Source organism: Epinephelus moara, chromosome 18 (genome assembly GCF_006386435.1).
Source record: "Epinephelus moara isolate mb chromosome 18, YSFRI_EMoa_1.0, whole genome shotgun sequence".
Lineage (NCBI taxonomy): Eukaryota > Metazoa > Chordata > Actinopteri > Perciformes > Serranidae > Epinephelus > Epinephelus moara.
In genome coordinates, this window is record NC_065523.1 from 21948099 (window position 1) to 21970646 (window position 22548).

General features: G+C 42.1%; 1 protein-coding gene across 17 annotated transcripts; it reads right to left on the reverse strand.

Annotated features, from left to right (window-relative positions):
• Positions 1-437: 437 nt before the first annotated feature.
• Positions 438-18823, reverse strand: elavl3 (ELAV like neuron-specific RNA binding protein 3). 17 transcript variants are annotated; one of them, XM_050068518.1, is made up of 8 exons: positions 18387-18823; positions 11617-11836; positions 11422-11525; positions 8268-8421; positions 7914-8139; positions 7609-7662; positions 6961-6999; positions 438-6195 (listed from the first exon to the last, which is right to left on the reverse strand). In XM_050068518.1, exons 1-8 carry the CDS (start codon positions 18393-18395, stop codon positions 5847-5849), a joined length of 1155 nt encoding a protein of 384 aa, XP_049924475.1. In that variant the 5' UTR covers positions 18396-18823; the 3' UTR covers positions 438-5846. The 17 variants fall into 17 exon arrangements, with proteins under 17 accessions (XP_049924475.1, XP_049924477.1, XP_049924473.1 ...); XM_050068520.1 differs by having other exon boundaries at positions 438-6174; positions 7914-8142; XM_050068516.1 differs by having other exon boundaries at positions 7914-8142.
• Positions 18824-22548: the final 3725 nt, after the last annotated feature.

The window sequence follows — 22548 nt, forward strand, 5'->3', positions numbered from 1 at the left end:
TGATTCATTTATAAACTTTCAAGTATTTCACACCTATGTAACAGCAGTTTTCCTGGAAATCATTTCTTTGCTGCTTTTAAACAGTAGCCTACATAGCAAGTTGCATCATGCAGTAATCGAGAACTACTGTTTCAGAGCAGCAAAGAACTGATTTCTGTTAAAAACTATAACATTAGCTGTTAGCAAGATGTTAGCAATTTGGCAATATCATGTCCCACTAGGTTAGTGAGCCACATTCACATGATTTCACATCCTTACAGGGTTAATAGAATACAGTAGTTCTTTTGTTTCTATGCAATGATATTGACTTAGTACCCTATATCAGTTGATCCGTAAGTTCAGGTATTGGAAATGTTAGCAGGAAGGAAAAACTGGAACATCTCGTCGTAACTCTCCACAGTATCGTTTTGACAGTCAATAAAAATTGGGTCACTCAATATTTGTAACTTTTATTTTATTTTTTTCTGGCATGTAAAGTACAAATAATTAAACAATTCCATGAAAAAGTCTTCAAGCGTCTTCAGCTGAAATCCCAGTAATAAATATCCTAGACTAAACTGAAAGGTTTATTTTTTTTTTCTTTGTTAAATTTTGACATTGTTCATTTGGTCATGTTTGGAAGTATGAGATTTTGTATTTCTTCCGCTGACGTTGGCGTCAGCAGAACTGTTTTTGATCATTTTCACCTTTGATTTGTTCTACCATTCCAGGAAAATGTAAGAAAAACATCACTAAGTTACTGCGTCCCCTCTTCTAAATAAATAGACACAAAATACAGTTGGTTGAGAAACAGAAGGACCACTCACCCCTTTACTACCCTAGAGACTCCCAAGAAAACCTTCCTGCAGCTTTTTCTGAGCTGTGTAATATTTCGCCGAAGCTCTTGGCTGGGTTTCCAAATGCATCTTGGCGCTAAAGAACATCTCTCAATAGCAGACATTGATATTGAAATAGATACAGATGATCTCAGTATTACAATGCGTTTACAGAAACAGAACCATTTATATCTTTTTTTAGAAGTCAGCCCATCAGCGTAAACAGGAAAGCATCTTGTGAGCGTATCAAACCTAGGACATCCCCTCCGTTCCTGGCTAGTTGCTGGACCCTCAAGTGGGCCAAAGCCTCACTACAGGGGCTGTCCCATGTCTCAGGGGTTGACAGAGTGGTTGAAAAAACAAGACTGTGATTAGATTAAATAATTAAAAGATTTTCATTTAACAAGACAAACAGAACACAGGCAGTAAAGGCATAACATCTAGCACACAGCATGTATGTTTATACACTTCAATTAGTTAAATATAGCAGTGCATTCTTTGACTATGGAGAACGTTTCCAAATCGTACTTCTAAAGCTGTTTTTCTATTTGTCCCCCTTTTTAAGAAACGAAATGGTGTAACCACAATTTTGGCAAACTTAAAATCTTTTAAACTTGCAAATATAATGAAATAAACCATAAATATACACAAAACATACTTTATACGAGGCAATAATAATAATCATAATAAATAGTTTTTAAGTTAACAATAAGTTAAAACTACAAGCTTAAAGTCGCCCAAATAATACAAGTTTGTTGGCGCTATTTTGAATTTTTTCTGTTTAAATTATTTTATGTTGCAACAAAAGCTACCACAGACTTTTACAAACACAATTGAACACAGTTTGATTGAAATTAAAAAGTCTAACTAAGTCTAAAATCTGCATACACTGTAAAAACTGCAACTAATTAAATAATGGAAGAAAAATAACAAACTGTACCCAATCAATGCAACCAAACATAATCTTTGACCCATGTGTGTTCTCTATGGCAACATCAACAACACAAATACGCTAATTTAACAAGTGAGTCTTGATATGTAAATGAAATCAATAAATTACAGGAAAAGAAAAGATATTTGAAATTGACATGGGCTAAAACTGATGATATATTAGACAGTATTCCTTTCAAGGTCATTGAGAATTGCTCTATTAAGTCAGCCAAATATGCAGTTTGTTTGAGCTTTGCATGGTCAGAGCACAAATTAGGGGCTGAGGAAGTGATTATGGAAATCTACAGATCAGACCTCTCATTGCGTGTTTGATTCTCTTTATGAGTCTATTCGTTTTTAATGTTTTTCGTCTGCTCCTTTCGCTATTCCGCAAACCTTTTCAGTGTGACGTTTAATTTCTTTTTTAAAAAATATATATCATTTGTTCTCAGTCAATATAAAAACAAAGCACATTGCACTTACTGTTCCATAGGAAAGTTTTTTTGTCTTTTTAAATGATTATTGTTGTTGCTCAAGCAGTGTAGTACTGTTTCCTGCCATGGTCCTTGGCTCTCTACTGTACATCAGGTGTGGGTCTTTGTATAGACGGTGTATGAAAGGTTGTTTCATGCTGTGCGTTTGGTTTGTGGGTTGACTGTACTACATCGGACATGGCCGGGCGAACAACTCCAGCTGCAGCTCAACGTGGCCTGTTTTCTCAGTTGTTCGTAACGTCTATCACTGGTCTTGCCAAGTGCTCAGTCCTACAGTGCTCTCTCTTGCAAAATTGCTCGACCCAAAATAGCTAGATTAGTCCTTTTTTATGTGGTCAGCTCTGGACACGCCAGCAACAATCATTCAGAGTATTTTGGGGGGATGAAACAGTATGAGTCAGATCGAAAGATGCCAGAGTAAGTGGTGCAATGTAAACGCTTTCAAAAGGATTAAATTGCTCATGAGACAAAGCAGATGATATAAATGTTGGGGGAAATGCATCCAATTCTTTTTCCTTTGTCATAATTTATTTTTGATATGCCTTTTTTTATCATTTGTTGTGTGCATAAAATTTGTGCAAATGGGATTGCTTGCAACCGTTTCATTTTAGCATTTGGTTTAGTGGTTATAGGATTTACAAATGCAAACTGATATGCGCAACTTAGGTATTCAAAAGTAATGATAACTGAAATTGTCGAGGGTCCTTATTCAATAAATAACATAGATTTGTACAGCAATTACTCAGGGAATAATATAGTTAGTCTTAATTTATCCTTCTTGGTACTGACTTGCAAAGCAATTCTTTGGCAAAATCAAATCTATCTAATCATAAAGAATCATGCTCAGTGTTCGTTATGAATCTGCGTCACTGTTTGAATCTGCGTTGTTGTTTTTTTTACGTTTTGCAAGCAGCTATTCGGTTTTTCAGCTGGGCAATGAGCTGGTCTCACTGCAGCTGTGTCTGGGATTCTCAAGTCAAAGAACTTCACTTCACTGCACCATCATTGAAGCAACACTGTACACAACTTCAGGACAAGAGATGAGAGTGTGTCTAAGCACTCAAAAGTATAGATGTGTCTGTCAGGTTATACCCCCAACTGTTTAATTTTACTTTTTTTTTTTTTTTTTTGTACATCAAATTTTTTGTTTTATGTTTCAATTGTTGTGATATGGTTGAATGGTTAAGTTTGTACGAGATACAATGTTCCTTCACCCCCTCCCTAAATCCCCACCCATACACCGCATGCTTATTCCCCCTTGCTCTGCAAAGATCAGAGGGTTTAAAATAAAGCCATGCGATGTCCCAATTTTTCCAAGCTTAAGAATCTGTAAAAATTCAGCACAAGGTCTTGTTCCTTTGTATGTATAAAAATAGATTTATCTCTAATGTAATCCTTTCAAAGAGATCGTCCTCTTTGGCTAACACAGCGTCATTTAGAAAAGCAAAAGCAAAAATGTCTTGAATATAGTTGACCTTATTTAATCTATTATCATGTGCAGATGTCTTGATATTGAAAGACATTCGCTCTCCCCATGGTAAATCGTAAGTCTGGTCTGTAACAGACACTTCAACTAGACAGGTTGGCCTTAATGTTTCATCAAGGGTGCCATAAATAATTTTCATGCAATTGGGTTGGGGATATTTTGAGAAATGCTATTTTCGTGGTAGTGCCAAACAGATCTGAAGCAAATAAATAAATACCTCTCTGTCGTAAACAGAAGTATAATTATGACACTTATTTGCAGGCTTGATGTCGTACAGTCATCTTTTGAGAGGGCAGGAGTTCAAAGTTTCTGGGGAGCTTTTAAGAGAATCGAGGGGTTTAAAATAAAACTGAGGAGCATTTGGCAAAGCTGGAGGAGCTGGTAATCGTTCTCCTCAAAGGATCAGTGATAATTTTTTTAACATTGCCAGATATAATCGCTCACACACGTGACTCTAAGTCAGTTTTAAGTGTTCGGTCGTTTGGAACCGCAGTCCTCTTGATCTGCTCTATGCGTGTTGTTACTGTAGATGTGTTCCGCTGAATGGTAAAGATTTGACCTCATTTATCCGGGGAGCTTCTATCTGTGCACTAGACTGAAGAATAATACCGGTGCTCTTGAGTTTTTGCTCATCTGTGTTATTTCTCTGCAGCCTAGACCGTTGTTCAGTCCATGGGGTGTGTTTGACGTTTGCACGGGTCGTAATCATGTTCAAACTATCAAAGTCCCTTCACCTGTTTGTCTGAATTCATCTGAAGACTTGTCTCGAGTAGAGTAACATTCATGATCAAAGCATGTCAGCAAGAACAATGTAATTTTCACGTCTCGTTTTTTGCTCTTGACCTCTTCACGCCACATGGCCTTCCAGTTAAAGGGATATCACACCAAATCATGGCTGACAAAGCCATGCAGAGTAAATGTGGCAAATGTTAAATACAGGTGCGATGAAAAAGTGATACAAAAAGTGAAAAAACACCGGTATTTTCCTCTGACGTGGCTTTGTTACGGTGAAACGGTTTTCCCCTCGTACTCGCCACTCTCTTGCCCACCAGAGAATTACTAATGAGCGCCGTCACCATAGGAGCACTGCCACTCTGCTCTGAGTTCACAGACAGTCTGCTTGTGTTGAATCCATCCCGAGGATAGATTAGAAGAAATACAGGAACTCTTTTTTTTAATGTTTTTGTGGACTAAATATATCTTCTAGTTATTGAACTGTGTTTCTGTGATACAGAAGTGTACTATTAATGTCGTTCGGTGTGAGACTGTGAGGGAAAGAGTGATTCTGATGTCTTTCGGACTACTCTTTTCTGTGACCAGTATTCATTGGTTAGCCTAAATCTTATTGGGTCTGAGCTAACACGCTCACATAGGGTAGAGAAAACTGCCTTTACGCTAGGCACCACCTAATGCAGGTCAGGAAACAGTAGTCAAAGTTTCTAGAAAATGCTTACATACTCGGCTATTATAACCACCTTAAATATTGAATATATAGTTATATTTTAATAGACGTATATAAGAGAACACTGTTTTTTAATTTCATTTTCTTTGATCTAAAAAAATCGCTGATTCAAAATGCCCAAGTGTAAAAAAGTGACTACATCCTCTCCAGCAAGATAATAGGAGAGATGGTGGGGTAAGAGTTTGGGTAAATTGCACATATTCGTTCATTTAAATTTTTGATCGTTTTGTTCATCAGTTGTCGTTATTTGCCTGAATTCAATCAAAGCACTCAGTACACATTCTCTGTCACATTCGTTAGACTGTCTCCTAAATAGATAGCTCTTGCCCCTACCCAACAAACCAGCTACGTACCCCTTCTAATTCAATCCAGGCAAATATAGGGAAGGACTAGCATGTTGTGTAAAGAGAAAAGAAAAACTCCACTAGTGTGTTTGTTTGAAACTCTGACTTGTGTATGCTTTGCGTATGGATATGTTTGGTCATGTCTGTGCGTGTATGCGTGTATCTGCATGTCTGTGTCTGTGATAATATATTATGGATTTGTGTGAGAATGCGTCAGAGAGAGACTCAGTCCAGGCCCATGTAGAGTGATGGCGCAGGGAGCTCAGGTTGCTCTCCCTGCAGGTCGAAGGAGCTGGCGCCAGCAGCCTCTCTCTCTCAGGCCTTGTGCTGCTTGCTGGTCTTGAAGGAAACCTGCAGCACGCGGTCACCCAGGCGGTAGCCGTTAAGGCTAGCGATAGCCATGGCGGCTTCGTCGTAGTTGGTCATAGTGACAAAGCCAAAGCCCTTACATTTGTTGGTGGTGAAGTCACGGATGACCTTGACATTGGTGACGGCACCGAAAGGCCCGAAGAGCTGCCACAGGACGCTCTCGTCCGCCTCTGGGGACAGGTTGTACACAAAGATGCACCAGCCGGCTCCAGTTGGACCAGTGAGGTTGACCCCGGCCAGGCTGGTCATGCTGTCGATGGTGATGGGGGAGAATCTGGGGAAGAGAGTGGGAGAGCTACCATGGGTGTCATTCTGAAGTTCCACACAGGATTCAGTTCTCTATACTGTCTCTTATGGGCATGTATCTGTGAGAAGTGATAAAGATTGTAGTCGGGGGACACCATCTCCATCCCCTCTGCTGTACAGTAAGTAGATAAATATGTGTGGGCACCACAGTGGCTCCAAACTACCTGCTTTCATACAAAATGACACTGTGTGCCCTGAGACACAGACACCCACACAATTTGCATATTTTCTCATTTTTCTCTGCTGACCAAAGCCTCTGGAAGAATTAAACACATGAATCACAATGTTCAACAGAAATCACAGTATTGAACAAAACACAGAAACCTAGAGAGGGATGAAAAGCAAATTGGAATCAAATCATACACAAACTGGAGCAAACAGAGGAGACGCAAACGGAATCTGGTATGTCCATGCTGGTGAAAAAAAGGGGACATTAAAGCAACTGAAACTGACAATGTTAGTTCATAAATAAATACATACAAATTATCTCTATTAAGTAAAAATAAAAGAACGAAAAGGTTAAACAAAGCCATGCCAGAATACCCTGCTGTTGGAAGCTTGCATCATTGCAATTACAGATAGTGTTTTGTTGTCTGGGCTGCTTCTGTCACATGGTTTAAATGGGCAGTGGGTGTTAAGAATTATGGCCATTATATCTGATTTCGAGATGAAGTCAGCAGGTGGTATTCCAGGCACTTTGTTTGAGGTTTAATTTTGGCATGGATGCTTTTGAAAATACACCTTTGGCATTTACCTCTTGACTCCGTAGCTGGCGTTTAGTAAATTGTCGAGTCTGCAACGCAAGAGGGAGAATGAAGGGGATGCAGAAGTTAGTTATGAGATCTACAAGGAAGGGGGGCTTTTCAGTTAACATGTTGCTCCTTCACCAGCTGGCCTCCAGAGGGCATCCTTCACTGCAACGCAGTCCCAAACCATCCAACCACAAACTGATGGTGTGTAAAATAGTGCTGTGAGTATGTGTCTCAGCTGGTATTTATTGTTCATTGTGACATCAGTTGATTAAGCTCCACAATAGCTTCTCCTTTAATAGTTTGAATGCAGTATTACCAAATTAAGTATCCCCGGCCATTTCACATCTACTGGTTAAAAATAATTATCCATACTGAGTAAGTAAGCATTCAACATTGAGAGCGTATTGACAACTGTTTTTATGGTTCTATGAAAATAGTTAATACTGGAGGCCTTTGACTTTCAAATCTTTTGAACAATTATTCATATTTACCCATGTAGATGTGGCCAACATATAGTAGTTTCAATCTTTATTATGCCTGTAATGCCTATATAGTATAGGCAGAATTGAAAGGTTCAGTATTATTCTTAAAGCAAGATTTATTTAGCTTTAGTTTTATTTTATTGTATTTGGAAAAGTCTGGTGTCTTACATTGGTTTTGAGCTGTTATTTGGATCTGGTCCCTTTCCAAGTGAAGGGATCATGCTGCAGTTTAAAAGAAAGTCAGAGAAAAAGAGTGAGAAGGAGGGACAACGCAATATTGCCAATTCCTTCTGTACTGTAAAGCAATACTGTTGCTTAAAGGAACATTTTACTAACAGTGTTTTTATTTTGAATGTTTTCAATTTCACAATTTTCCTTAGACCACATTTGCTTTTTTTGTTGGTGTGCCACTTCATCTAATTGATTTCTCTTTTTTACTCTTAGATGGTGTGAGGTTGCCAAAGGTTCAGTACCTGAAACGCTGAGTCTGGTGGTGCAGGGGCCCCGTGTAGCGGCGGGCAGCGGTCTGGTACAGCTGAGTCAGTAAGGCCTGGCCTGTCTTCTGGCTGGGGTTGTTGGCGAACTTGACAGTGATGGGCTCGGCGGCACCCAAAGGCTTCTGTCCGTTCAGACCTTTGATGGCCTCCTCTGCTTCGTTTCGCTTGTCAAACCGGATGAAGCCCACTCCTCGTGATATGCCTGCTCCGATTAAGAATACAAACCAATTTTACTACCTTGGCATCAACGACTGCTGTGGCCTACCAGTCTCTCGTTTGGACATGGAATGGCGCTTGAGTGACAGCATGAGAAGTGAAATAAGGCTATACCTGTGACTTGGTCCACTAGTATACGGGATGTGATAATGCGACCGTATTGGGAGAACAGCTGCTCCATGTCCTTCTGGCTCATGGTTTTGGGGAGTCCACTCACGTAAAGGTTGGCATCACGAATAGAGGCCGAGCTTGGCCGAGCGTATGATACCTACAACGTCCAAATCAAATAAATCAATAAGTGCATCATATTTACATCACCAAAAATCACAAGATTGTCTCAGAGGGCTTCAATTAGAGAAACACAAACACATCAACTTAAAGCTACAGTAGGTGACTTTTATAGAAATAACTCTCCACACAGTATTACACGAGGCAGATAATCTGAAAAAGTCAGGTTCCTCCTCCCACTTCTTTACCGTCTAATGGCATTTGCAAGAATCTACTCATGTAAAACAACCTATCAGAGCCAATTAGTCTCTAACGCAGCTGTCAATCACGCTAATCACTGCTCATCAACTGTGGTCAAACTGTCAAACTAGACAGCACTGATCAAATATGAATCGAGATTCTGTTGCTGAATTGCCTCTTTCTCATGTTAGATGTTTTCAGGAACATATTATAGTGTGCCCTTCAGCTGTAAAATAAGAGTGTCTTCCAGCCAATGGGCGGTGCTTAGTTTTGGTTTGACTTGTTTTTAAACATGGTTGCCAGGTAACAAGCTTTCTCATTTTACAGCTAAACAGTACACTTAAATGTTTCTGAAGACATTTGAGGCGAGAAATAGGCAACACAGTAACAGAGTCTTGATTTATATTTGATCAGCGCTGCCTAGTTTTACAGTTTGACTGCAGTTCATGAGCAGTGATTGACAGTTTCATTAGAAACTCCTCGGCTCTGACTCCTCGAATTGTTTTCCACGAGCCGCAGTAGATTCTAGCACACTGCTTTCTTTCACATACGGTGGATTCTTGCAAATGCCATTAGGAGCCTTATGAGGAGGCAGGGGAACATGTTCTTTTTACAAATTATCTGTCACATATGCCGCTATCAGGACACACTGACTGTTTCAGCAGTGATGACAAAATGTCACTTTCATTAAAGTTACCAACTCCAGCTTTAAGGGACATGTGAGAAAGATGTGATGTAAGTTGCCTGCAAAGAGTCTTCATTTCAACTCCTGTTGATTTCTTCTCATTCGCCCTCTCCACAGACCCAACTGTCTCTTTGCTATCTGTGGACTTAATCATTGCCTTTAAGCTCACACTCAGCCGCAATGAGACCGTCACAGAGACACTATGATGACTGTAACCATTACCCAAACTGATACCAGTCATCAAGCCCAGGCGTCAGCTTTGTTTTGCACTGAAAAACATCAGCCATAGCTGATGTATTTCCCTGAATCCACTGGTGACTTAATTAGTGCACGGCCATTTTTGGTGCGTCTGTGTTTATATCCCTTATGGTTTTCTGTTGGTCTACTTTTCAGAACAGTTTTACATCTAGTGCTGCAGAATAATATCTGATTGATTGTTTAAAAAACAAGTTATACACACATTCTTGTTTTTGTGTTGATGAGAGCATGCAAACACATGTGCAATAGATAATCCAGTTCAGTGCATTGTTGGCAGTGCTGTGTGTGTGTGTGATGGAGAGACAGAGTGAGTGTTGTCTGAGATAGGCTGAGCTGCCCTCCCTGTCCTGCCTCCTTCCTTTGTCTCTATCCTCTGGAGGAGAACAGCTCCACTGGCAAACAGCAAACAATATAAGTGCATCACAAGACTTGCAGGATCCTTGACAACTTTTAAACACACTGCTCTCACACACAAACACACACATATTGTTTCTATGCATATGGATTGGTGTTATAGAATAACTGTTTGTGAATTTCACACATTTCTAGAAATATTTGCGAGATTAAAATTTCACTTATCGCACAGGCGCAAAGAAAACTCTGATGCGAATCCAAATGACTTGTATATTATCTTTCAGATGAATACAGGTGTTCTGATTTCATCCATCAGCACTAAGCACCAGTGTCTATTGTGTACACAGACAGACTGTATGAGCAGGAGGGTTGTGTGGTGCAGTGATTAGGGTGTTCTGGATGAGTCAGGGGGGAGTTGCTGTGTTCGGGGAGCAGAGGCTGCCCTATAATTAACCCTCTCCCTGTCGCTCCCACAGTACAGATGGTGCCTGAAGCCCATATGGCCTCTAATCCTGTCATTGGCATTCTGCTCTCCGAGCTACCCCCTACCCTTCTACCGCTGCCCCCTCCCTCACAGCCTCACCCCTCTTCATTGAAGCCTTCTGCAGAATCAGAAGGATAAAACTATGCTATTGGCTGAAAGAGTTTTTTTCTTTCACATCTGAGAATGAATTAATTATAGACAGAGCAATCTATGTATAGATACACTGATAATAATTGAATGTAGTAAAATAAACAGAATAATAGCCATGACAATTAACACTTTTTCTACATGGTTGTTCCAGAGTAAGAAGTAATTTCTCTTGTGCAGTATTGTGCAAAATATTTGATGGTATTATACACAAATATTCCAGAAAGGAACCAAATCCACTACTTGACTTTTCCTGCTGGTAGCTCGTTGTTTGATCTGCCATTAGTCCAAATTAACGTCCCTATTCATGGACAGCTGTTGGTAGATCACCTGCTCTGCTCTCTCAGAGATTCGATTTCTCAATCCTGCAGTTTGTCTCGATCTTTGATCTACTTTGATCAGGTCGGGGGGGGGGGGNGGGGGGGGGGGGGGGGGGGGGGGGTGGAAGGAAATAGTGTTTAATAATATGCCCCCTTCTTTCCTTCATCTGATTTTGGGACAAAGAAGCCCCCTAATTAGCCTAGATTGGAGGCAGATGGGGTAACCAAGACTGACCCTTGTGCACCACAGTCAGGCTTCCTAATTACATTTCCATCACAATAACCTCTGCATGCTGTCCGCCCCTTGCTTTCTGACCTCCACTCACTCCTGCTCTTTTCACCCTTTCTCTCACTTCCTTTGTTCTGGCCAGCGCTCCCTTCTGCCTCCTCCTCCCCATTTTCCTCCCCTCCCTCTGTCACGTCTGTCGCCACCTCTCTCAACACACACACCCCCTCCCTGACAGAATCTCCACTTCCTTTCTTTTTGTCTAGCACGCCATCAAGAATCCAAAAATGGAGAATGAATTTTGTACAGAATAGAGGTGAGCTCACCTTGATTGTTTTAGTCTGCAGTTTGAGACCATTGAGTGTGTTGATGGCCTTATCTGCATCATTTGGATCCACATAGTTTACAAAGCCATATCCCAAACTCTGACCTGGAGACAAACAAAGAGCCACAGTGGTGTCAGTGATTCTCAAAACCAGTTGTAGTGGTGTTTTGTTTTCAGCGTGGACAAAGTGTTGCACCTGTTATCTTGTCTCTGACTAGCTTGCAGGACTCGATCTCTCCGATGCTACCGAACAAACTTTTGAACTCTTCCTGGGTCATGTTCTGAGGCAGATAGTTGACGATCAGGTTGGTTTTGCTGTCGTCTGTGGAGCCATTGGTGCTAATGACTGGGCCATTAGGCAGACTGGTTCCGCTTGGACCGTTGGACACCTGGGTTTCCATGGTGCTGATTATCTGCTGAGGAAGAGGGTGGAGTTAGATTTTATATTTCGCACAAGACGCACATTCGGACACTGCAGTGACATGGCCGTGTAAATGCTAATGTGCTAATATTTAGCACATAATACATAAAGTATGCACACACGCAGGCTGTCCACTCTGTCGCTGTCAGAGGGAAAGGTCAGGAATCAGCATTGCTAAAATGGAGATGGATACAAGGCCTGATTTATCATCTCCCCTCCCCCACTTTCACCCCATCTTTCCCCCTCTCTCGCTCCCTGCCTCTGGTCCTGCAGATGTCACAGTCCCTTTTTCCTTACTGCTCCCCTCCCCCCTACTCTCTTCCAGGGTCAAACACCATTACATCATTACACAGGGACGGATAAAAGTGATGGTGGTGTGTGAGGCTGGGGGAGTTTGGGGTGGCAGTGGTCGAGATGATGGACAAAAGCCAGAGTGGCAACGGTAAATGGATTTTGTGCTATAAGAAATGAGGAATATCACGGTTTGGTAGAAATAAAAGTCAGGATTACACGTTTGTTCATCGGACTTTGTTAAGGTTTCTTTGTGGTCCTATGACTTTTATTTTTGTAAGTGGAATAATGGTGTGGGTTAGTGCACAGTGTAGTGTTTGTGTTGCTCTGGAGTGCACAGTGTTGCTTAATTTGATCCACAGGGGCTCCTCAAGGAACATCGGTGTGGCCAGAAACAAAACTTCCTGCTCCACTTTCCCTTTCTTTTTCCCTTCCCTCACACACCTAGCTTTCTGTCTCTGGGTCATTATTTCCAGTTTGAATCCTCATGGAAAAACACTGCAAACTCGTTTTTTTTTTTGTGTGTAAACAAAGGACGAAGAATCTCAAATGAAATTGGTTGTGATGACATTTCTTCGTGTGATGCTTGTGCACTAATTTGTTCAGCTACTAAAAACGTGCAGGCTTAGCTATCGTAATTTAACATCCTATATGATTGTGCAAGGGCGGGCATTTTTTTCATTTGCAGCCGTTGTTTTCTCCTTCAAACATCATTAAATTAAATATAAGATTCATTGCACATGTCAAAGTAAATAGGTATGCATGCCTAGAGTTAGGTTATCCTTGTTGACTCATGCAACTAAAATTAGCCTCTATAGCATCACCATGTGCGTGCATTTGCAGTGGACTATAACAGTTTTGATGCATCTCAGTGCCTTTTCGCAAACAGAACTCTTAAGGTGCTTGGATGAATAGTTTTAATACACGTGTGAAATTGTTATGTCAGATTGTGGGTTTGAGCTGTTGCACATCCCTAACTGGTGGGTGTTATGTATGTCAATAAGGCTAAATGAGTCTCCTCTAAAGCTCCTGGGGTCTTTCAATGTAGTGCAAAGCAACAAAGGGACTTAATTAAGGAATGTTCAGAATTATTTCAAAAGTACGTTCAGGGGATTTCCTGACTTGATGGAGAAATATTGTAGGTGTCACTGAAACGTAAACATTATAACAGTAATATTTACCCTATCTTTCATTCACAGCTCACCATCTACTTGCATTATGTGTTTGTGTAAGTGTGTTTCTGTGTTACCATCACATTACTAGAAGCATTAATGTCTTCATTTGTGTCTCCAGACCTATGTACCATTTCATGTGTTCTCTCTCCTTCCCCAGCGTCTGTGACTGGGTCTGTCTAACCTGCCTTTTCTCCTCGTCTCTGTAACCTGCTGTCTTGCTTTGAGCCTCACCTCGACTCACGTTGCCCAGGTAACAGTCCCTCAAAGACTGCATTGTTTCTAACGGCTGAATGGCTTTCTTACTTTCGGTGTGTGTTTGTGTCTGTGCTTGTTAGGAGCAGCTATACAGGTCAGATGTTTTTTTGTTTTTTTTTGCCTCAGAGTATTAATATTGTACGGCTTTGCAAACGCAGGGAATATCAGACAGATTGATAATGACAAGGGGAGAAGGAGCACAGTGACAGAGTTAAGACAGCCTAAAAATAAAATACTTCAGACACACATCTACGCACAAAGGCAGAGCAATGCAGATAGCAATCTGTCACAGGATTTTGATGCACGGCTCAAATGCCTGCTGACTATCTCTTACATGCCATTACGACTATACGATTAACACATGTTGACAAAAAGGTGGAATCAAGCTGTTGTGTTGTGTTTATTGTAATATTAACCTAGTGCACGGTTGTGTGATGTGATGCATCTGACTAACAGAAACATAAGCAGCTGAATGTGTCCCAAATATGACAAAAAGCATTTTGAAGGGGAAAAAAAACATATTAGGGCAAATTTTACTCGCCAACTGAAATAACCCTCACCATGGCAGAACACACATCCCCAGTGAACAGTGTGAAGTTATATAATTCACAGACCCACCGAGCATGGGCTGGGCACACCGAGATTGGCTGACACAAGCAGCAACTAAGATTAAGATTTTCATACAGGAACAGAGAGAAGCAGCATGCTTTGACGTTACTGGAAACAAATAAATCAAAGGAGACTGTTTCGTCTTTAGGGCTGTCATATTTCATTGTGTATACCAACAACAAAAATCAAATAGTCTAGAGTTTGGTTTGCAGAAACCCAATTACTATGGCAACGAGACAATAAATCATCGGGATGCTGTAGCCTACAATAGCATGAATAATCCTAATACGCCCAGTATAGCTCTACTCCAGCTATACTGGAGACAATAAAAATCACCCAAGGAGTGCCTTGTAACCATGACGTCCTGGGTGCAAATATGGCCGAGGTCCTTTGTTGCAAATCTTCTTTCTAAACATATTTCTTGTTAACTATCTAATAAGGACGAAAGCATATCTTTTTCAAAAACCCTCTTTTAGATTTCCTCAAAGATTCCAGTTGTCAGGGCAGCAATATGTGTCCCACACTGCTTTTTTTTCTATTTTGGGGTTCTGTGAGATCTCCCTTAATATTTAATGTACTGCATCAGCATCGCCCACACATGGTCCCAGACTTGCACGCAAACAAGAGCCCTGCCTCCTCTGCCAAACACATGAACCCAGACTTGCACGCAAACAAGAGCCCTGCCTCCACTGCCAAGCACACGTACCCACCACCTACACTGTACACTATTAAATTACAAAACACAGAAGCATTACATGACTGAATGTAAATGCGGTGCCTGTCTTCTGATGCCTGTAAACTGCTCTCACCCAATTCACTTCTGCTCCAAATGCAGCGCAGCACTGGAGGCTATGATGTACAGAACAATAATCATTTCCAGGTTTAAGTCAGAGCGTGTGGTTTGCCAGGTTACATGTTACAAGAGAGAAAATGACCCAGTCAACATCAGCAGTTTCGGCAAAAACATTAATTTTTGGACATTTTAGGATTCGTGTACATTTAATTCAACTTGCTGTATGTGTGTATTATATGTACTTTAGCTCTCTTTGTGGAGACAAAACTAAAACCATCTGGATATTTTCAACTAGCAATGATGATACAGATTTCTTTAACATATAACCTTGTCTCCAGTCCACATTATCATATATTATATAAAGATTTCTTTCTGGAAGGCATGAATCAAGACTGAATGCGAGGCTGAAGTGTAAATGAGCCCTCTAAATAACACAGATTACGGGATTATCCCAAACAAAGGGCATTAGCCACACTCTCTGCAGCTTAAAGGATCATGGTGGCAGCTGTAAAACAACAGGACGACAGGAGTCACAGCCCATGTCAGCCGTGCTCACCGAGGCTCCATCCTATTCTCCGCTCTGCAGACTAAAAATAAAAGATTTCTTTAAAGATTTCAGCTTCTCTGAGTATGGTGGGCTTTTCTCTTTGATAAGATGGGAGCAGACAACGTCAAAAGGCTCAGGGAGACTAATGTGTCCTGCAAGTCCTTGTAGCATGCGGGGCGCTATCCAGCGTGCTGAAAAAGGGAGTGGCTTTCAGACGGTCTCGTTTGAGGCCACAGAGGCCCCTGAATCCGGCAAACACCACTGACTCATTTTATTTTACATTTTCTTAACTTGAAAAACGCTTAAAATCGAGTAATTAAGACAGAAATAACACATGCGGCTATTTGCATATGGCAGATGCATAACAAAAATCCCTCGATTTCAACGTTTCTCTTATTTACCCCCCTCCTTTATTTAAAAAAAAAAAAAAAGGCAAGACTTGTGAGCTCTGCAGGCATTCATGAACCGGAGCGCCTTTTTGCTGAATAAACGTATTGAAGCGACCAAACAAAAGAGCCACCCGTTCCTCCTCTTCTCCCTCGCAGAGGCTATGGCAGCACTATGAATATTAATGTAAACAGTGGCGCTTTGTGTCGTGGCCAGGGGCTGCAGGACTCTCCGGGAACAATGACTGTTACAGTTGCCAGCCACAAGTCAAAAACGCCATGATAGGTCAAATAAAAAAATCCCCAATCCGAGATATTTACGCACAGAATAATAGTGGTGATAGTTGCATTAAAAATAGCTGGATTTAACTCGCCTACTATTACAAAAACATAAAAATATTTTACCATAATTATAAACCTTCATATACCCTCTTTATAATATTGAATTTCTACAATTTGTTATCTAAAATCATGAGCCCATGAGATTCATTTGGCAGTCTCAGGGATAGCACATGCACCTCTTTCCTCCCTTCAGGCTTTATATTTGTTGCTGATAATTACATGAAGTCGTTGGCAACAGGAGGCAAATCACCGCTTACATAACACAATCACATTTAACGTTTCATGCAACTTACACAGGCCATGTCTTAGCTGCAATAAAAATTGAGCCTTTTAATGGTTTTATTTTGGACACAGACTTCAGACCTCAGATAAAAATACTGATATGTAATTCTGTGTTTTCAACCTCGCATCAGACAACACTTTAGGGTTCAGTGATGGCCTCGGCTGCCCTTGTCCTTGAATTGTGTAAGTGCCTTGGATAGGTTATCTGACTCAACGCTTTTATTTGCTTGGCACTGCGGAACAGGCATGGAGGACTGCGGACCATGTGGAGGGGAGCTACAGCCTCTGTCGGTGTGATTCTGTGTGTCTATAGGCCTGAAAGGAGGGACAATAGGTAATGTACAACAAAGAGAAAATAAAAGTGGGATTGGGGATGTGTCAGTCCGAGCCTCACACATGATGGTGCTGTCCAGCATCCATTTTGCTTCATATTGTCGAAGCAATATTTTTAAATTCAGTGACATGAGATGTTAAAGTCCATCTCTAGCATCCAGTGCCTTTTATGTGTTGAATTATTTATCTAGTGCTCATGCTATTAGTCATTGACATTTTGCCACGTGTGGATATAATTCCAATTCTAATAATATTTTAATAATTTCCCCCAAACTAAACAAATACTTTACGGATTTTATTAAAATGTCGCTGGGTATTTAACACCTGCTTGTACCGAGCTGATTCTTGCTCTTTTATTTATTTCCTGGCCTCTATAATTCAATGCAAATGTGCCTTAATTGCTCTGCATAAATAAACCATCCGCTGCCAACCACAGAGGATGTCAAGAGGTAAATCGGAGCAGGCCTTTTGAGGCTTCAAGGCCCTCGTTTGGGTGCTTAAGTCCAGCAGAGACACGCCCAATCCGGCCGTCGGCTCAGTGCAAAGCTAATTTATCACCGCTCACATCTCCCTTTTTCATCCGCCACGCGCAACGTAAGCATGGCCATCTTGTACGTACGCGCTGTGATACTTGGAAGGAAATGCGCTTAAAATGGAGATGTCCGCGCGCGTCCTCACTGTCTTTGGCCTCTGAGGTTTCCAGCCCATTTACTCGGTTGCATCGCAACGAGAACCCTGAGGAATTTTGGACTTTGTCTGATTCAATGCAAACCAATGGATGCGTAATCTCCCCTCCCTTCCTCCCTCCTCCCCCCCTCTTCTCCTCCCTCCCTCCTCCCGGAGTGACTCGACCCTTTTTTCCTTTGCCTTGCTGGATGGGCCCTCAGCCTCCGAGGCATCATGTTTTGTCTCAGAAAGCCGTCTCCAGCATCCTTGTGCTGCGCCAGGCAAAGAAAGCAAGACCAACCCCCCTCCCCGCTGAAACCTCTCTCCATCTCCCATCTCCATCTCCATCGCCTCTCTCCATCTCCATCTCTGTAATCCTGCGGAATTCCTCAACCTTGACGCCTGCATCGCTTAGGAAATACACTCAAAAGCGTCGACATTGAGGCTGTGATACACAAACGTAAAGGCTGTGTTATCTAAAATGGCAGGAGAAAGACTTTATCCATCGCTCGGGATGACTGCAGGCTGGAGCGCAGCCGGCATGGCGCATCACTCAGTATCGGACTGCTAATTGCCTCTATCGATCGTAAATCTTATCATAATATTACGGCAAACCATATAGGACAAAAACACAGGACACTAATCCAAAAGCCTGTCTGTGTTTTGGCATGTGGGCAAAGCAAGGGAGCTCCGTTTAAAAATGACATATGTCTCCACTACAGATACACTAGTAAGAAATAAATCTGTGTATGGCTACATCCAATGTGTACATGCACTGTAATGCATAGCAAATGAAACATAAAGGGACTGAGATACAATGTAAGCATGCTGCTACAACATCTGAAGAGAAATAGAGTCATACGTACAGTAACCATTCTTGACGTACAATGAAAGAAATCTAGGTCCTTCTTTCCACTGGTCTTGAAGCTGGAGGCTGAGTCTGTATATGCTCTTCGGCCTTTCTGTTATATGGCCCTCGTGTTCTGTCAGGAGTCCAAATGAAAAGAAAAAAAAAAGAAAAAAAGGAAAAAAATACAATCTTCGCCAGGGAGTCTCAGCCCTCCGAGATTGTAGGTGTCCTCTATAGGATGAAAATGAGGAGAAAGGGGTTTTCTACTGGGTGATGATGAGGGAGAGCGTTCTCTCCGAGTGGCGTGGGCGATGGTTCAGAAAAAAAAGAGAAGCAGTGATCCTCAGCAGGGTGTGTCCAGGGGAGGGTGTTCTGGTTCTGCTGTTTTTATGTGTAATTCCCTGCTCCTCTCGCAGTCTCCTTCTGTGCCTCTGCTGCAATGTTCTTCTTTTATGCGTCCTCCTGGCTGGCAGAGCGCGCTGCTGATTGGCTAATTGTGCAGGGAGGGTACTACATGGCAGCCATTGCAATGCGCTCCTCTCCCATTATCCCCTTCAGGAGAGATCACCAAGAGTCCCCCCACCCCCCCCCCTTCCCTCTTCCATCCCTGCCCTTCCATCTCTCCACTCCCTTTTTCTCGCTGCCCTTCCTTTCTTCCTGCCCCCCTCTTCACACTCACACGCAGAGCGGAGTGAATAGGGCTCCACCTGCACTTTCAGAACAGATGGGTGCAGCAGAAGACAGCAGACTTGTCTCTCTCGTTCCCCACACTTTGCACTCACTTCTCCTTCAGCACGGCCCCTTCCTTTCTCTCTGATTCTCCATTTAGGTCTGTTTGAAACCACAGCAAACAACTTCACTCCTTAGGCCTTTGTCTTTGTGTATAAAAGCGATTTTTGAGCGTGGATCGGCAGACTTTTGGAGTCCACGTTCTCAGCTGATAATCACAGAATTGAAGCACTGGGGGGAAAGACACAAAATATGCAATAATTGGGTGTGAATTGTGGCCACAAACAAAGCGTCAAATCCATAATACGACTAATGAGTGGATGATTTCTGGACCTCTCACATGCAAGGCAGATGGCTAGCTATAGGGTCAGGTGCAGACATGAGAATAACAAATTAGATACCCCCAGAATTAATTCATGGCTATTCAGTGAGAAGTTGAGAAAGGTGCAGTTGCAGCTCCCATCAGACCCTGCTGAATGTCCCCTTTTCTTTGCTCTTTGAACAGAAACGTGGCCAGCAGTGATTTTCGTCTTACTTTACGACATCTCAGTTTCCCCTTCCTGAGGAGTTCTCATCCCCTCTCTGCCCACCTCCTGCTGCTCCCTCCTGTGTCCCTAGCTGTGTGGTGAGTGCTCACTGAGACATGCTGTTTGGGCTCATCTATAATGCATCCCCTGCCCCGGGACATCATGTGTGACAAATGACCTATTTCTGTGCAGACCCCCATAGGGCCTTGACCTGGGGGGGTGGGTGTGCGAGCAAGTGTGCGTAAATCAGTGTATGTTTGTTTATTTGTGTGCGAGTCTAGGGTTGCTGTTTGCGTGAGGAAGTGTGATGGTGAGATGGTGAAGGGAGGTTGTGCTTTGAATAGGATGTCTCCTGTGTGTGTATTTTTCACTGTCGACGAGTGGATAAGTGTTGCTGATGTGAGCCCTCCTGCAACAATCTGCTTTGCTCTCCCTAACTGACCTTGAGGAGTCCTTAGACGTCCCTGGCTGGAAGGAGTGATGGTGCAAGGGAGGAAACTGTTTGCATTATTGACACTGACCACTTGCCTTTAGTGGATATGTGGGTGACGTGTATATTCAGATCAAGACATATTTCAGGACACACAAGTAACTCATTTCCTCCTACTGTATGTGTCTTTTTGTGTTTCCCACCTTCCCCAGGCACCCTTGTATACCCCCTCTTTCTCCCTGTCATTGTCCTGCAGCTCTCTTCCAGTCATATTCTGAACATGGGCTCTGTCTGATATTTTACATAATTGCCTTACATAAGTAGCAAGCTCGGCTCAGAGCTTGGATGATATTAGTGGAGATGAATATTGCATGAGGAAAGCACTCGTTAAGCGTTAATAAGAGGATAGAGATGGAGCCCCACTGTCAGTCTGTCTTAACCCCGCCCCCACCGTTCTGTCAAGCAGTGACTCAACTCAGCCTTTGAGTCAGTTTGCTTGAGAGGGAGGAAGAGAGTATGTGTGTATGCGTGCACGTGTGTGTGTGTTTCTGCCAATGTGTATGAAAGTCTGAGAAGAGACGGCGAGATTCGGTCATTAGGTGCTTGTGTTTTTTCCATCTTTGTTTGCCGAATAAAAGCGGCTCTTGTAACACAAAGGCACCCAGGTCCGGCAACTGACTGCAGCCCCACTTACAGTTCACACTTAATGTGAATAAATGGGCTTAATTGTGGCCCCTCATTAAAGCCCTGGTTAGTAGCACGGCAGCTGAATCCTCCCTTTGGGTAAGAGGGCATTTGAAGCGCCTATTGTACATTACTGAATCAAAGGATCAAGCATTGGTTTTGCTTAAAAGCCTTTTTGTTATTCTACTGATTGTTTTCTTATTGTTAAGGGTTCCTCCACTAGTGGTGATTAGGAGTCTTGTTGCAGCGGCCCTTTTCTCTTAGCATATCATGGAATGCTCCTTGGTGCCAGAGGGATGAACTCTAAGCATCTCCAGAATTAGTTCACTCATTTTGAAGTTTATCAGCCCACAGAGGAAACATCATAAGCGCAAATATGCAGTTATCATAGGATATGTGGTAAAGAGGCAGAAAAATGCTTATGTTCTGTAGAGTTGTTCTGATCAAGATACCAGTAATGGAAATGCCTCTGATACTGCCTAAAATGCTGGATTGGGTATTGGCAAATATGCGAGTCTCTGCACCGATCCAATACCATGTAATATATATGACCTTTAAAGTACTTTATTACCAGGATATGTCAGCAGTTTCCCTAAAAACATTTTCTTTGGCGTAGCTCTAAAACTGTAAGTGATGCAGCCACTAATCACGACAGTTTTACAGCAGCGAAGAAGAATTGATTTCTGGTTTGTAGTGTAATATGAGCTGTAAGCAAAATGTCAGCAATTTGGCAATATTGTCCTCGTAAAGTCCCACTAGTAATAAGGCAAAATGCTTCAGTTTCGAGGGGTGGTAAAAGTGTCGTCAGTTTCAGCACTAGCAAACTTTTTTGCATTTGAAGATGCATCATGTATGCTATTTTTTTGCCATACAACAGTGATAGCAATCATTTAATATTTATTGCTTCCATACAGAGTTAGTATTATACAGCTGTTAATGTTTTTTAGTGCAATGGTATTGGACTGGTACTCAATATCGGCCAATACGCAAGTTCCGGTACCGTATCGGGAAGGACAAAATGGTACCATAACATCTTTAATGTTTTATCCATGCAGCACTACCAGAACAGCAGAAATATGCCAGTAGTACAGCATGCGAATTACAAATTCATTATGTGCTTGAACTCTGGATAGTAAATATATAATTAAACTTAACTTTGTAAATTGCAAAAACCCTTTAGGTCTGAATTCCTTAGCCCGGCCTTTGCTGCTTCTCATCTCTATTATTCTTGTAGTATTACGTCAAAATGAATGCCTGTTGCCATTGCCCTGCGGTAAGGTAGTGGCCTTGTATGTGTGTGTGTGTGTGTGTGTGTGAGACGGAGAGAGCGAGGGAGAGCGAGGGAGAGAGGGAGAGACAGTGACACTATGACAGTGTATCTGGGGGATGGGTAGGATGATTCAGCCTCAGGTCTGGTTAATTCGGTGGTCTCTCCACCAGGCCTGGCTCTTGGCAATTCAGGGTTTTTGTGGCAGCAGCAGTGAAGCAGTTATTGCTTTCAGGAAAAGATCCAAAATTAAATTAGCCTCTTTTTAAAAAGGACATTTGTTGATAATGGCAACTGGCCTAATCCAACCCCTTTATGTATTATTTGGCAATTTTCTCGTGGTCTCCCTCATGGGTTCACTCTTGCACTTTCTCTCTGTCTCTCTCCTTCTCTTTCTCTCTCTATCTTTCTCTCCCTCTGTCTGTCTGGATGTGTTGTCTCTGGGCTATTATTAGAGTAGACAGGCTGGTGGGAGGAAGTCTCTGAAGTAGACGCTCTTGTCATCTTTTTATTTATGGATTATATTCTGCTTTCCATGTGC

Excerpts from the sequence above, each read along its gene's own strand:
- elavl3 (XM_050068516.1), bottom strand. Across the intron at positions 11,526-11,616 it reads AGTCAGAGACAAGATAACAG|GTCAGAGTTTGGGATATGGC; the intron begins GTGCAACACTTT and ends GTTTGTCTCCAG. Across the intron at positions 7,663-7,913 it reads CACCAGACTCAGCGTTTCAG|CATGATCCCTTCACTTGGAA; the intron begins GTACTGAACCTT and ends TTTAAACTGCAG.